The sequence below is a fragment of the Pleurodeles waltl genome, chromosome 10 (assembly GCF_031143425.1).
Source record: "Pleurodeles waltl isolate 20211129_DDA chromosome 10, aPleWal1.hap1.20221129, whole genome shotgun sequence".
NCBI classification, from domain to species: Eukaryota; Metazoa; Chordata; class Amphibia; order Caudata; family Salamandridae; genus Pleurodeles; species Pleurodeles waltl.
In genome coordinates, this window is record NC_090449.1 from 12,500,234 (window position 1) to 12,516,356 (window position 16,123).

General features: G+C 49.1%; 1 protein-coding gene across 1 annotated transcript in view; it reads left to right on the forward strand.

Annotated features, from left to right (window-relative positions):
• BGN (biglycan) overlaps positions 1–16,123 on the forward strand; it is a 141,518-nt gene that overhangs the window by 76,877 nt on the left and 48,518 nt on the right. The window contains exon 2 of the mRNA XM_069209385.1: positions 6,539–6,783. Coding sequence (XP_069065486.1) covers positions 6,555–6,783 — 229 coding nt within the window. The 5' untranslated portion in view covers positions 6,539–6,554. The remainder of the gene's footprint in view (positions 1–6,538; positions 6,784–16,123) is intronic.

Below are 16,123 nucleotides of genomic sequence, written 5' to 3' on the forward strand. Positions count from 1 at the left end.
GTACAGACTCCGTAAATATGAGCTCTCGTAGCAACGTAGGATCCTGAGAAGATCTTCTTAGGAGAAGACTTGATCTTCTCATCACCAGGGTCCTTAAGGATATTTTCCTCTGCCACTGAAGACCTGCCTACAAGGCTCGCGACCACGTGTGCTTCATCAGGCCACACATGTCCATGTGACACAAAGGATATGGCTTTGGCGTAAACCTTGAGAGTGAAATGTTCTCAGGGTCCTTCCATTCTTGCCCGACCACTTCTAGAACAAGCTGATGAGTATGAACGCTAGAAGATGGAGGGCTCCGACACTCTTAGAACAGGACTGCGAAGTATTAGGCTTCTCAATGGGTAAAGACCTATGTTGTCCCCTACATGGGACAGGATCTCCTGCAGCTATCTTCTGAGATGTTTCCCTTTATGTCCCAGCGCTGGAAGGGAGTCTACGCCATCTTGAGAAACATCAGAAATTCTCTACAATGCTGTTCTCCACCTTACGTAAGACTTACCGGGCAATTGCTAAGCTACACACTTCCTGGTAACCACGTGCCAGCCCATGCTGGAATATGCCAGGCCAGGCATACACAGACCATCCAGAACATACTGTGCTTGCACACGCCTGGAAGGCTTCCTCCTGCTGCACCGGCTTGTGCCGGGGAGGAAGAGGAGGGCCCAGGACCTAGAAGATACCTCCATCCAGCACTGTGAGTCCAGAATGGGGCACTGATTGCAAGAAAACTTCAGTAAAGGTTCTCAAAGTCAGTAGCTTCTCGATTCATGAAAGTTCCCCAAAGTTCAGCAGTACTTAGAATATTGTGAACACAAATATCGTGGGACAGAATATTGTGTCAAAAATATTGAGGACTAAATATCATGAAGATAGGGTTCTATAAGTAAGTAAAGTTTTACCATAGATAACTCCACATATATGTACCTTGATGGTATATATTTCTTCAAGGTGTGTAGATGGGGAGTTAATATTAGTAGATCTATACTTACCTACACCCTCTCAGTATTTTGGTACTCTGCATTTCTGACACAATGTTCTGTCCACACCATGTTTGTGTTTCGGACATTCTGTCAGTGATCCAAACAAGCAGGTGGAGAAGTAGCGTCACCCTGCCGGAGTCCAGCATCTATCCCGGGCATCCTCGTCCCGGGGTAAGGAACCAAAACAGGAGGATTCTGGGAGCGGCAGTCTTTATGGGACACCGTCGGGTGGGTGGGGCTTGCAAGCCGACAAATTAACAGGGAGAGCCGAACCAGAGCCCAGGGACTGGCTTGGTTCTAAGAGCCGTGCACAAGCCTTAAAAATATTTGGCATGTGAACCATGCAACAGATATCATGTAAAAATATGATAAAGTCTCACCACAATTTAAAAAAATCCATTGTCTTAAAATGTGGAAACATTTCACTTCAGAGCCTAAGATACCACTGCATTGGAAGGTGCTTATTAAATATCGCCTTTGCCTCTGGCTTGATGGCACATCTGTGGTAAACTAAGAGGCTATCCAGCTGGTGAATGCCCCCCATGTGTGGGCTGGATTCTTATAAGTGGGGCAACATTAGAGTGTGTTAAAGCAAAGACAAGGTGATTTTGTCCAGCACATATTCTCAACTCACATATTGCAATTTGGTCTCCTACGTGATAAGAAGAAAGAAGAATTTGAATGAAATGAAATTGTGCCTATGATCACGAAGTTTGGCTAAGCCGGGAAGCCGGCAGTGCTTAATTTGTAAACAAAAACGTGCCGGTGCTCAAAGCCCTCCTCTTAAACACGCGCCTGCTGCAATTAAATGTGGGAAAATGAATACTGAGGTGGCGTAAACTTGAATCCTTCTCGGGCCTTTTCAATCCATATAAAGCCACTCCCTGCCCCTTAAGCTCACTCTTGCAGCTTTCTGCTTTCTCCCTTAGTGACGCTTTTTCGTTTTTCTCTTCCTCCTTCTTTCCCATATGTGTCTTTTGCTCACAATAAATGCTTGAGGCAGAAGAGTAAGCCCCGGCCCTCAAAAATAAGTGCCGGAGCTCAGCACTTTGTGCAATGTAGCCACTAAAACGGGTATCTCTTTCTCTCTCCTTTTTCCATCAAGTGTCAGTGAGTGGGGCGAGGGGCATTGGGGTAACATGTATTTACAATATTTGGGAACAGAGGCAAGAGGCTGGACTGTTTTGGGGAAGCGTTACTGATGATCAGATGCATTGCTAGCCTCAATGGTTGCACTGCCCATGTCCATTAAAGTGTAATTCATACATGTGCAATAATGACGCTACCCCGAACGGGGGACAAGGTGTGGCAGTACGGCTAGAACCGTTCACTTTGGAACCGGAGACCCAGGTTCGATTCTCGGCTCAACATCCTGTGATTCTAGGCAAGTCACTCACTCTCCTCTTGCTTTGCATAAAAATGTGACCTTGTGTCATGTAACCGGTGCTCATGTAAAGGGCTCAAATAACTTCGGGTCCAGTTGGCGCGATATAAAAGTGCAAAAATAAAAATGAATAAATAAACTGCAGGGAAATGTTGTTCCTGGAACACGAGATTTAATCTGATGGCTGAAAATCGCTTTCCCATCATCCAGGGTCATGTTCATGGCCTGGTTTGCGTCGCTCTTGCACAACACAATACAGTGCAAGAGTGACGCAACCCTTACGTGAGGTTTATGAAGTCACGTAAGACCACCTTGCGTGGCCCTGTGTGGCTTTATAAATCTCGAGTAATGTAACACAGCACAAATCACTGCCTTACACCACTCTGCGCAAGGGAGGTGTTTCCGTGGTGCTGCGTGGGTGTTCCCACGGAACATTAGTGGGTCCTTATTTATGGGGGTCTGAAAGGTCAGGAGTGCACCATATTTATGCAATATTTATGCATTCCTGTCCTTTTCCTCTGTGCTAGCACCACCAGGCACCATGGTGCAAGGGTGTCTGCGTTGCATGCAGGATGCAACACACACGGAAAGAGGAAAAAACAAGTAGAAGTAAAATATTTGTCCGTGTTACACCTCACCTCTGAAGGTGTAAGGTTTGGCACTTCCCAGGTCTACATGATTAAGTAAATTTGTTGCAGCTGCAAAACCCATGAGTGTTACGTGGCAAAACCCTCTGAGATGCCCATGGAACACCCCCTGGCACAGAGTAAGGCAATGCAGTGATTTGGCCTGCCTTGCCTTACTCCATATCTATGAGGCCATCCAAAGCCACGCTTTTACGTGGCCTCAGCCGCACAAACCTCTCAAAAATAAGCCCTAATGATTTTGGCACACTCCCAGAGTTAGAAGAACTTGTAAACCTGAGAATGCACCAAAAAGATACGCCTCCCCGGTGAGGCTAAGGAGGAGAAATTCTGCAGCACACATAGAAAGAGGAAGAAGCTTCTCAGGTTTGTTCTTGTGCAGCAAGGTGCCCCTTCCTGCACAAAAACAGTCCTGCATGGACCACAGGCACCCTTGTACCATGGTGCAAGGGTGCCTGCGTTGGCACGAGGCTGCCTAAAGGGTGCCAGCGCAGGGGAACGGACAGGCATGCACCATATTGGATACCTAAGGCACATTCCTGCCCGTTCTCTGTGGCCAGGGCAGGGTGGGTGGCTGCACTGCCCTGTGCCACACAGGTCCATAGAGGCCCTGGTTCTTAACCAGTCACTGGTGGCACAAGCGCACCCTATTCCCAGAAGGACCTCCAGCAGTCTTATTAACCACAGCACTTACCTCCCAAACAATCGCCCCCCTGGTTCCTGAAGGGCCCCCGCCGCCTGAGCCCCCCCCCCCGGTGCTCCCTCTTGTGGTAGATGAGCTCATGTAAATGTAAGACCACAAGGTGTGCTGTTGCGGTTAGGGGGTGTCCTGTGCCCCCCTCTCCTCCGCACATCTGCATGGCGCTTGGCACTGCGGAGGAAGGGGTCCCCTCTCTCCTCTGGGGGCGCCTGGCACCTCCCTGCTCTGCTTAGATCGTGTGCCAGGCCCGCGGGCTTCAAAGGGAGGGGCGGGGCCTGCGCTCACCTGGAGGCCTCACCTGCGCACCCGGTGCCCGGGGCTCTGATCCTTCTCCAGCAGGAGAGGCGGGGGAGGGGCATTCTGGCATTGCCAGCACCCCCTGTGCCCACCTCTGAGCTCCGGGGTGGACCCGAGAGATGCCCGGGACACCCGCAGCCTCTGGATGAGTCTGGGTGACACCTGGGGAGGGGCAGAGGGCTCTGGACTCCACCCCTTGGCTGGGCAGCAGGACCCCTTCTCGTGTGCCTTGAGGGGTGTCACTACCTCCGCTCCCCGCGCTGTTGTGGGTTGAGAGGTGCTGTTTGTGTCGAGCCACTGATGGTGTCTGTGCACGGTACGTACCGTCCGGATCTCGGCCATTCGTGTGTTTCGGTGTCTTCTCGGTGTCACTGGCACTTGTGTGCCCCTTGCTGCTTTTCACTCTCCTTCATGTGAACTCTTCTGCTTGATTCTAGTTTGTGTTGTTGTCGTATGGTCTCTTTTATCGGCACGGAGCTTTGTCTTTTCAATTTTCTTCTGTTTTTAATGAGTGTTTGCTGCCATCACCTATTGTCTTTTATATGAGGTATGTTTTTCCACTACTTTATTTTGTGATTCTGTCTTTGTTTGTTGTGTGCATGTGACTTATTTACAGTCCTATTTCCTATTAAATTGTGTGTATTGCATCTTTCCGTTTTGTCTCTATTTTTCTGTGACGTGTAGAGTGCATTGTGTTTTTTGCTTCTGATATTTTGCGCAGTTAAACACTTTATTAAATCTTTCGGTGTGGCTTTGCAATTTTTCCCTCACATTTTCAAAACTATCTGGCATATTTTCAAGCGCCTGGCGCCTCCTTGCGACACATTAGCATGGACAGCGCTAAGGTGGCTTTCCCCCCTCGCCGTAGTTACAAAGTGTCACAAGGCATGCATTGCGCCACTATGCAACCCCTTACGCCACATTATGCCTGCGCCAGACATGATGCATGCAAGGATGGCGTTCCGACGCAGGGAGGCCCGAAAGAAAGGCGCACTGAAACTTACAACATTTCACATTTGTTTCTGTCATTTTTAATACCTGCTCGGAGCAGGTGTTGAAATTGCTCACCCATTTTGGTCAATGGCCTCCCTGTGCTTTGCTGCACCGGCATCAACAATTTTGACGCTAATGCAGAAAACTGCCACAACAGCATGAACATTTTGATGCCGTCGTCCTAACGACCACCATGGTGCTCCGTATTGTATATGTGGTGCTACCATGCTGACCCTAGGTGGGGCAGGGATGATGCAGGAAAAATGGCGCCTAAGGAACGATGCACCACTTTCTTGTAAATATGCACCTATGTTTTGATGTGGTCTCTTGTTCAGGTTTATGCGGTTATTATAGGTTTTCATGTTTTTAGGGTGTTTTGTACTTTTCTGTGACATGTTTTTTCTGTCTTTGACGTGGTTATATTTTTTCTGTGATTTCATACTTTCTTGGCTCTTTGGATTCTTCCGCTGTGTGTTGTCTGTGGTGTACAGTAGGTTTGTCTGCAGTGCTCTGTGCACCGACCCTAGCCTGTTGGGTGTTGTGCATTCTGTCCCTGAGAGTCGTGGGTGGCTCCAAGGAGTGTCTGTGGACTGAGAAGGCGACACTACTTAACCTGGAAACAACTAAGTGCCAGGACCCCTGTCAGGAGTCCACTGCCACTTGCACCACCCCTAGTGCTACTAATGACAATTTAGAGTTTTTATACATTAAAAATGACTAAAGCCTGCCTCCCAAGCTATTTTTGTAGTTTTGGGTGGCAGGCATTACTAATTTTAATTGTATATATAATTATTAAACATCTGTTGTTGTGTGCAACACATAATTAGAGAAACAGCACCACTGTGTGGCAGCTGTCATAAGTGCCGGAGTTGACAGTAAAGTGCTGGTGCCAAACACAGGAATCCACCGGCTCAAATTAAGCTCTGGAAGGTGAGTCTGACGTCACTGACTCTCCATGTGCACTTGCAGGAGCTCTGACCGATCAAACACTTCTCAAGCTCCCCTCTGTGCCTGCTGTGCTGTCTTTTCATGTGAGGTGGCTGACATAGTGGTAACAGTGCCACACCAAGGAACTCTGCCATCACGGCGAAGGGACATTTTGATGTTCATTGGTCTGGCATGAGAGTGAATGGGCACCATGTGCAGCTCATGGGGACACTCATGCCCCCTTGCTGGTGACATAGAACTGCCTGGTCTTGCATTTCCTAGACTAGGTCCTGGGATGCCCAGGTGCCACACACTGCTCTCTTATCACTGAGGAGATTGGCCCAGACATGGGGCAGGGCTGAGACACACCATTGATTCACCACTTAGGTCACAGACTCAAGCTTGGATCAAAGGTGGGGGTGAATGATGCACCTGCGAAGCAGTCACATATGTTTGGGAGGTTCGCCTTTATAGGTGGGCTTCACAAATGCAGATGGGGAGCACCTCTGCTGCGCACAAAGATTATTTCATGCGAAGTCCACAATCCATGTTAATGAATCACTCACTGAGCTGTTTTTTCTAAAATAATCTATTTTACATCCCTCCACAGGCACCTTTCCTTCAAGATGAAACCAATCTTGCTGCTTCTGTCAGGCATAGTGGCCCTGAGCCATGCCCTGCCCTTCGAACAGAGAGGCTTCTGGGACTTCTCGATGGATGACGGCATGGCCATGATGAACGACGAAGGATCTGGAACCATGCCACCCAAGCTGCCCGACGAAACCCTGCCACACATGGACCTCTGCCCCTTTGGCTGTCACTGCCACCTGCGGGTGGTCCAGTGCTCAGATCTGGGTGAGTCCAACAGTCTCTTCTTTTTTCCTTGAGTGGACCTGAGGGCATCCTTCCAGAAGGTGCCAGGAGAATCAAAAAAGTTACCTGAGCTTTTCAAGGTGGATCTTTCAGTGATCTGATTCGTGTCTTTTACAAAATAATGTTAATCCAGGAGTTTTTTGATATTCTGTCTTTTCTTTAATTTCTTGTCTACAAGACATTTGTTTCAGAAATGAGAAAACCTTTTAAAGTTTCTGGATCGCAAGAGAAACACCAGTTAGGATGAGAAGACGTAGCAGTTTAATATTGTGTGGTTGATTACTCACATTTGGAAGGTTTTTGTAAAATAAGGAGCTGGTTGAAGCTGTGTTTTACTAAGATCGCACCCTTCCCTGTGCTGTGGCGACCACAAAGCTCTGACATATCTCCCTACGTCAGGGCTCCTTCTAAATTCTGTCCTTGTCATAGCGTTTGTTTCCTTGACTTCAAGCAATGTTGTGCAGCATCTCACGCTGCTGTGCAACATGTCTAAAAAATCATTGATGAAGCCATTAGATTACACATAGGCAAGACTTACTGGTTTTGACAATGCTTGTTGCATATTTACTTCCTTGCTCTGTAGTAACTTAATTTCTTGCTTTTTCATTTTTTTAGCATTTATCATAGTCCTAGGGCCTAATGTTCAAAGCACCAGGTCGTAATGCAGTCGTTGCTTTTGCAAAAAGCTTTATATTGCACTGAAACAATTATACTAATCCATCTCAACGCAAATGGATTTTTGGTAGAATTTGCAGAACCCTGGCCTCGTAGTGCTTTTTTTTTAAAGCCATGATGCACAGCAGTGAAATATGTGAAAAAAAGTGTGGTGGTGGTAAGCAACACCAGGGAGGTGGGGGGTTTAGCACCAGACAGGGGCAGCTACAAAGAGAAGTGGTCGGTGGAACAGCAAAGAAGGTGATAGTACCTCAATCGCAGCGTGGGCTACAGACGAGAACCAATTAAGTTGAATCAATCCGTGTTTGGTCCATGCTCCACAGAAAGGAACAGAAGTGACGCTTGGCCTGCACTGGCCAATTAGGAGGAGCAAAGAAGAGTGACATAGAAGCCACCAAAAAGGAAGTAGTGAGCGGGCTCCAAGCCCTCCCTGGTAAACAATAGCAATAAACAATGAAGCGATTGCACTGTTGCAGGCTCGACCTAAAAATAGGACACAGCGAAAGGGTGTATGAAGTTGTAATTTGTTTTCTGCTACAGATATTGTCGCATTTTCTAAAAATGGTTTCCAAGCTTCACACACCTTGTGAAGGTTGTTCAGTTTAAATTATGATTACAAAAAACCTTGAAAAGTCTTTCAAAGCAAAAAAAGAAATCTTCAAATAATACTTTTATTGGCAGAAGTTTCAGGGAAAAATTTTCGGACAATTTTTTGAGGTTTGCAAAAATACTGAACCCTTGCAAAATAGAATGATTATAAACCTCCCAGGCGAAATTTAAATTCCACCACCCCCTAGGGAGTGACCGACAATCGATCAGTCAAGTGAGGCTACATTTAGCGTGTCTGGTTCCATGACTTAAACAAATGCTGAGGACACCAATTGAAGATGTAATGTACACCTTGTGTAGGAAGCTGGCCTGGTGGGTGGTGAGCACCTATGGAGTTACCACCTTATACCAGTACCAGGTATCCCCTATTAGTGAGGGGTAGGCCGTGTCTGGGAAGCCAGGCTCTCTAGAGGTAGCTGTGGATGAGCAGCCAAGACTTATCTAGGAGACATGCAAAGCTCATGCAGTACCACTGTAGTCACACCTCACTTAACACACATGAAAGAAAACACTCAGGTGATCATTATAACAATGGCGGTAAAAACCGTCTAACGACGGGGTGATGGCCGCCAACATACCATCACCACGGCTACCATCCGTCCGCCATATTATGATCACTGCCGGATTTCGCCACAAGAAGGGTGGAAATCCATCAGTGATCATACTGACGGGCGGTGGCAAGCTGGCGCTGCTACCACCAACACCGCCACGCCAGTAGAACGCTGCCAGCCGTATCATGACCTGTGATACGGCCTGGGGGTGTTCTACTGGCGGTAGCAGCGCCCCTTCCCGTTCCCTGCCGGAAGACCTCCTCGACAAAGGTAAGTCGAGCTTCTGCCAGGGGAGGAGGGTGGGAGGGTGGGGGGTGTTGTGTGTGTTTCTCTGAGAGTGTGCATGAATGTGTGTGTGTGTGAATGCGTCTGTGTGTGTTGTGTTGTTTTTGTGGGTGTATGAGTGTGAGTGAATGCGTGTCAGAATTGTGAAGTGAGTGCGTATCTGCATGTCAGTGTGATTGTGTGTAAAAATGTGTGCGAGCATGTCTGGAAGTATGCATGTATGAATGCGTGTATGCCAGTGTGAGTGATAGGGTGCATGGGTGGTGCGTGTCTGTGTGTGTGTGTGTATGGGGGGCAGGGTGGTGAGTGTGAGGATCGGAGGGGGAGGGGGGAAGTGTGAGGATCAGAGGGGGTGGGGGAGTTTGGATGGAGGGGGGGTCAGGTGTGTGTTGGGGGGATGGGGGATACGCCTACCGTTGACAGGGAAGGAATTCCCTGTCACATGTAGGGCCTACAGCCATGGTTATCGTGCGTTAATAATGCCACGATAACCATGGTGGTAGGCATGCTCATAATGCTGCCTGTGGTACTATACCGGACGCCGGGATGGAGATTGACATCTCCGGGCCGGCGGCTGATACCGCCATGGCGGTATGAGTGGAGAAGTGGTGGGTTGGCTGCAGCCAACCCCTCATTCTCATAATGTGGTGGTATGTACCGCCAGCCTGTTGGCGGTACTACTGCCACGTTTCCACTCACCGCCGGGGCCATAATGACCCCCTCAGTGTTACAAAAATAAAGGTACTTTATTTTAGTGACATAAATACTAAAATACTGTATAGGCAATACTATACTAGCAGGTGAGTAAACACACTATTATATACACATTAGTAATCAGGAATGAGCATAGAAAGCAATAGAAAACCATGAAATAACAGTAGACAATAGTGACGCTAGGGGGAGACCAAACCATATACTAAAAGAACATGGAATGGGAAAGTCAGACCCCCACCCAGGTAAGTGTAATATGTAGAGGGGAGTTGGAGGAACTAGGAAACCCAAAAGGTAAGTATCAAGTCAGAGTGCCCCCCCAGAGACCAGAAGAGAAGAGGTAAGTCCTGTTTTTTCTCAAACCCACAGGAAAACTTTGTAAAAGGACTGTGCAAGACCCAAGAAAGACTAGAAGAAACAGAAGATGAATCCTGAAAGAAGAGGACCTGCAAATGAAGGGGGCCAAGTCCAGTCCAGTTGGAGTGTCCGGTTGGGGCAGGAGCCACTACCCACCCTTCTGGAGATGCAGGACCAGGTCGACGGTGAGGACCTGGAGTCGGCTATGCAGCACAGGAGCAGAAGAAGAGTTCCAGAAGTGATGCAGTCGATGTCCCACGTCAGAAGAAGAGTTGCAGTCCATCCATGGTGTGGAAAACCACAAACAAGCCTTGGCAAAGCCAAGAGTCTCAGATGAAGAGTTGCAGAGCTGCTGGGTACTAGGAACGTCTGAGGGGACTCAACCCAAGGAGGGGAGTTCCAGGTGACCCTCGGCAGTCAGGAGAGCCAGAAGTTGTGGATGCAGCCCCTACAGGCAACTCACAGGGAGCAGGCACAGGAGTCTCAGTGAGGCCCACTCAGCACACTTGGAAAGGAGTCCCACGTCGCTGGAGCAGCAGGCAGGAGACCACGTGTAGCAGGGAGGAATGCTTGAGGACAGGGCTACAGGGAGCCGGAAAATGCCTTGGAAGAAGAGACAATAAGCCTTGGTAGCTGCAAGAGTTGTGGTGCACAGGGGTATCATCCTGCAAAGGGAGGCAAGGACTCACCTCCTCCCAAGTTGGGCGCCTAGTAGATAGGACCGAGGAGACCAGTCTAGACCACCACCTGTGTTGCAGGATCCATGCAGAGTTGCAGGACAGAGGATCCACGCAGCTGGTCGTAGTTGCAGTTGGTGCCTGCGCATGCAGGTGAGTGACTCCTTCACTCCAAGGGAGATTCCTTCTTGGTGCAGACTGAAGAAGTGCTGCCCTCAGGGATGCACAGCCAGGGAAATGTTGATGTTGCTGGAAGGAGCCGGAGAAACAATGTTGCAGAGCGAAGTCATCGAAGCTACAGATTGTAGGTTCCTGTGAAGTCCAGTTGTGGTTCCAGTGGCCAGAAGTCAGAGTAAACGTTGAAGAGGAGTCCTGCTGGAATCTTGTACGTCGAATCTGAGGACCCACTCAAGAGCTAGACCCTATACAGCCCTAAAACGGAGACTGGTCACGTAGCAGGGTGACCACCTATCTGGAGGGGGCTGTGACGTCACCTGCCTGACCTGGCCACTCAGATGCTCCCAGAGTCCTCTGCCCACCTTGGATTCAAGATGGCAGAATCAAGTGGCCACCTGGAGGAGCTCTGGGCACCACCTGTGGGGTGGTGGTGGACAGGGGAGTGGTCACTCCCCTTTCCATTGTCCAGTTTCGTGCCAGGGCAGGGACCAGGGGTTCATGGACTGGTGCAAACTGGTTTATGCAAGGAGGGCACCAAATGTGCCCTTCAAAGCATGCCAGTGGCTTAGGGAGGCTACCCCTTCCAAGCCATGTAACAGCTATTTCCAAAGGGAGAGGGCGCTGCTTCCCTCACCCAAATAAAATCCTTTGCTCTGCCTTCCTGGGCTTGAGCTGCTCAAGCAGCCGGAGGGCAGGAACCCGTATGTAGGATGGCAGCCGCGCAGGCTGCCTGGGAAAACCCTGCAAAGTTGGAGCAAAGCTGGGGGTCCTCTCAGGAGCCCCTACAGTGCATGGAATCATACAACCAATACTGGCACCAGCATTGGGGTATGATTCCAACATGTTTGATACCAAACATGCATAGGTTCGGATTACCATTATGTAGCTGGACATAGATAGTGACCAGTGTCCAGTACAGGGGTAAAATGGCCCTCACACACAGGTACTTGCACCCTGCCCTCTGGGCTAGGAGGACCTGCCATAGGGGTGACTTATTGTGACCTTGTGCAGTGACCTGTAGTGAAAGGGTGATGCATCTTTTCACGCAGGCTGCAATGGCAGGCCTGCAGAGTCCTTTGCATGGACTCCCATGGATGGCACAATAAGTGCTGCAGCCTGTGGGGAACCCCAGGTGCCCCAGTGCCCTGGGTACCTAGGTACAATATACTAGGGACTTACATGGGGCACCAGTATGCCAATTGTGGGGTGTACAAAGTCAGGGACAACCAACTTTAGAGGTGAGAGAGCACAGTCACTAGGGTCTTGGTCACAGGATCCCAGTGAACACAGTCAAAACACACTGACAGCAGGCCTAAAGCAGGGGTAACCATGCCAAAAAGAGGGTGCTTTCCTACACCTTGTCTTCAGCTTCCTGCTCATCACAGAGATCGCCACGTTTCCTAAGTTCGAAAAATGCAAAAAAATATTAACTAAACCAGGATATTCTGCTTTTTTCAGAAGGATTTGAAACTGAGGGCCTGCTTGAGATTTTGGCAAACAAGCTACTCTGTCGCAATGGTGACAGATTTCCCGTCTGCCGACATATAAATCCCATAGGGTATAATGGGATTTAGATTTTGGAGGACGGGATATCCGTCACCGTTGTGACAGAGTAACCAGTCCTTTGACCTGTAAGGCAAGCCCTCATTCCTTGGTTTTTCGCTGTGCTTTCGCCATCTTTACTTCCAAAACGGTGATTGCTTCAGGGACATGAACAGAGGTCGAACATCTGGCATCCTGTCTCCTCTTTATGAAATTCCATTTTTCACAATTCCATGTAGAGAAGGCAGGAAGTGGCTCCTGCCGGGGTGATATTTGTCTGAACCCTGCGGTCCCCATTCCTTGCGTGCGTGGGCTCGTGGCCCAGAGGAGAGAATGTGGTCCAGCTGCTTCCCATTCTCCTAGAACACCCTGGGGGTCTGGGATTGGGGTACTCACGGCGTAGAATATGATGTGCCTGGCGATCGGGGTGGACAGAAACAGCGTTAGCGCTCTACGTGCCCCGGATAGGACCCAGATGGTGTTGGAGATCCGTCTTTTCCAGGAAGCGCGGTAGAAGCATCTATGTAGAGATTAAGAGCCCACCATCCGATCCCACCCGGGGTAGGTGTGGGGGGAGTGTCAGAGGTCCCATAAAGGGCACCTATTCACACCTGGCAATGCAGAAGCCCAGGGATTTGTTCCTCACTCTGTTTATTGCCGCATCTTACAGGAATATTGTTATATTATAATATGTCATTTCTCAAACTGGCAGGACAATACCACTAGGTCTCAAACCCTTTCAGGGGCTCTTACATATTCATCTTTTCTGGAGATTTCCAGAGGTTCAGTCTAAATAAAAATGGTTACGGGTTTACCCAAATATCTTTATTCAGGAGAAACCCGTACCATGAGTGAAAACTAAGGGGCAAGTTTAAGGAAAGTGGCGCTGCACTCAGAGCACTGGCGAATCTTCACTGTGCCTCCTTGCACCCCCTACCGCCACCACCTGTGCACCGTATCTAAGATCCGGCGCACCATGGCACAGGGTAGGGGGCAATAGCGTCAGCATTCTTGATGCTATGAATGTAGTTCTCAGGGTTAGCACCAATATTTTGACGTTAATCCTAAAAAAGCCCAGTCAGACCCATTGAAAGCAATGGCAAGCCCCCTGTTAATGCCTACTCTGAGCAGGCGTAAAAAGTGCCAAACAAATGACACAAAGAAATCTCATAGACTTCTTCGTGCCATTTTTTCATCCCTCCCCTAACAGGGGAACACCCCATTTGCATACATTGTGCATGCTGCATGCAAAATATAGCGCAAAGGGTTACAAAGCGGCACAATGCATGCACTGCACCACTTTGTAAATATGGAGCAGTGTTTTTGCCTAACGCCACATTAGTGTAAAAAAAATGACGCTAATGTGTCGTTAAATGGCGCTAAGCCTTCTTAAATCTGGACCTAAAACTGATGCCCATCAAGAATCCAGTGGAGATATGCCAACATGTTTCATTCGATTTAAATATGCCTAAATGGTCACTCAGCCTTTTTCAGGGCACCTAGACCTCCCTATGGACCCACATCTAATTATAAGGCAGTAGTAAATGTGAGGAGGCATACGGCTCTCCTACCTGTTACATTCATGAAACCTAACTCAGGCTTGTACGCCAGCCCCATGGGCCAATGGGGTGCACGCATCCCTGAGGCCACAGTTACTCCAATGGTACAGCATCTCCTCTCTGACCTATAATCCCCGCATCGGCTTTCTCATTGTTTAGTGTGAATGCATGCTGTCGCTTCCCACTGGCGTTCATGGGCCAGGGTACCAGTGCGCCTACTCTAGGTAGCGAGGACTAGTGCACTTCTCCTCTTTCTGATTGGTTGACCCCCTCTAGGTAGTGAGGACTAGTGCACTTCTCTTCTGTCTGATTGGTTGACTCACTCTAGGTTGTGAGGAATAGTGCACTTCTCTTCTTCTTGATTGGTTGACTCAATCTAGGTAGAGAGGACTAGTGCACTTCTCTTCTATTCATTGGTTGGCTCACTCTAGGTAGAGAGGACTAGAGCACTTTTCTTCTTGATTGGTTGGCTCTCTCTAGGTAGTGAGGACTAGTGCACTTTTCTTTCTGATTGGTTGACCTACGTTCGGTTGTGAGGACTAGTGCACTTCTCCTCTTTTTGATTGGTTGACTCACTCTAGGTAGAGAGGACTAGTGCACTTCTCTTCTTTCTGGTTGGTTGACTCACTTTAGGTTGTGAGGACTAGTGCACTTCTCTTCTTTCTGATTGGTTGACTCACTTTAGGTTGTGAGGACTAGTGCACTTCTCCTCTTTTTGATTGGTTGATTCACTCTAGGTAGAGAGGACTAGTGCACTTCTCTGCTTTCTGATTGGTTGACTCACTTTAGGTTGTGAAGACTAGTGCACTTCTCTTTTTCTGATTGGTTGACTCACTCTAGGTAGTGAGGGCGCGCAGTCCACGTGTACGTCAGCAGGTGTCGGGGTTGCACCATCAGAAACATTAGGCCCCAGTAAATGGCACTGAGTGATGTGGGTGTCCAGCGCCTTATCCTTACAAACACTAGGGGCTTTCTTTGAGAGGCAGGTAAGTAGGTCCAAAGAAGTCTCCCATGGAAGCAGAATGTGTTTGCACCTTCTGCGGGACGACAAGACATCAGGCATTGGTAAGGCTTCCTAGCACTAGATTTCATTCTGAAATGTGCTAATGCCCAGCCGGGAATATTTGGAAGGGTTTGGTTGTTCATGTTTGCAATTCTCCACAAGGGACAGTGGCTAGCACTGTGAGTGTAGCAGCAAACTCTGTCCCTAAAACCGGTGGTGGTCCAACCTTGAGTGACTACACAGGACAACTCAGTGGCCAAAACCTGGAGTGCTGGGTTTCCAGGAGCCCCAGCAGAAGTGACCCATAAAATACCCACCGACGAGGACCCACCCAGACAGATTCAGTGGTGAGCTCTTGGAGATCTAGCTCCCCGAGGCCAGTCATTGGTGCCCGGCCAGGGACGCAGCGCAAGGTCACTGGCGCCCCACCCCCAGTTCAGGACCCAACTGGTTCTGATATTGCTCGATGAGACAGATGTGTCTCGGGATCTACGTCACGGTGACGATTCTCCAGTGCGAGGCACCCATCGGACCAGAGGCCCCCAGTGCACTCACCGGCTTCACCACAGCTAGTGCATCAGGGTCACGGCTTGACCCCAACTTTAGAAGTAAATAACTTCAGAACCATAGTGCCTAGAAGCATGGCTGTAAAGAAAAGGCGCTGGGCAGCCATGTCACTGAGTGCCTTTCACCGAGTTCTACTGGTTCTGATGTTGTAACCCTACCAGCAGATGACGTTCTCCAGGCATATATTTAATTTGGGATTTTTAATGGCGCCTTAAAAAAAACACTTTTTACCCCTGTGTGTGTGGGGTTTATAAAGTTATTTTCTGAGTCACGGGAAGCTGGGGCCACACATTAAAGCCTGGTTAGTTCAAGATGCCGCGGTCTCCTGGCAACAAGGTTGTCTGTCTCTCCACATCACGAGTCACCACGTAAACTATTTGTGAGTTTGTGCAGCGGCCTTTGAGGTGGTTCGTCTCGGGCTTGTGCTGCGCCCAGCAGACTTCCTTGTTGGAACAGTCGCCGCTTTCCAAAAATGAGAGTCCGCCTGAGTCATTCCCCGTCTGCGGAGGGTTTGCTGAGGTACCCGAGCCCTCCGGACACAGGGGACTTCTCTGATCAGCCCCTCTGCCACGAGGGGGTAACCCCCTCCACCCTGCACTGAAGCAGGAC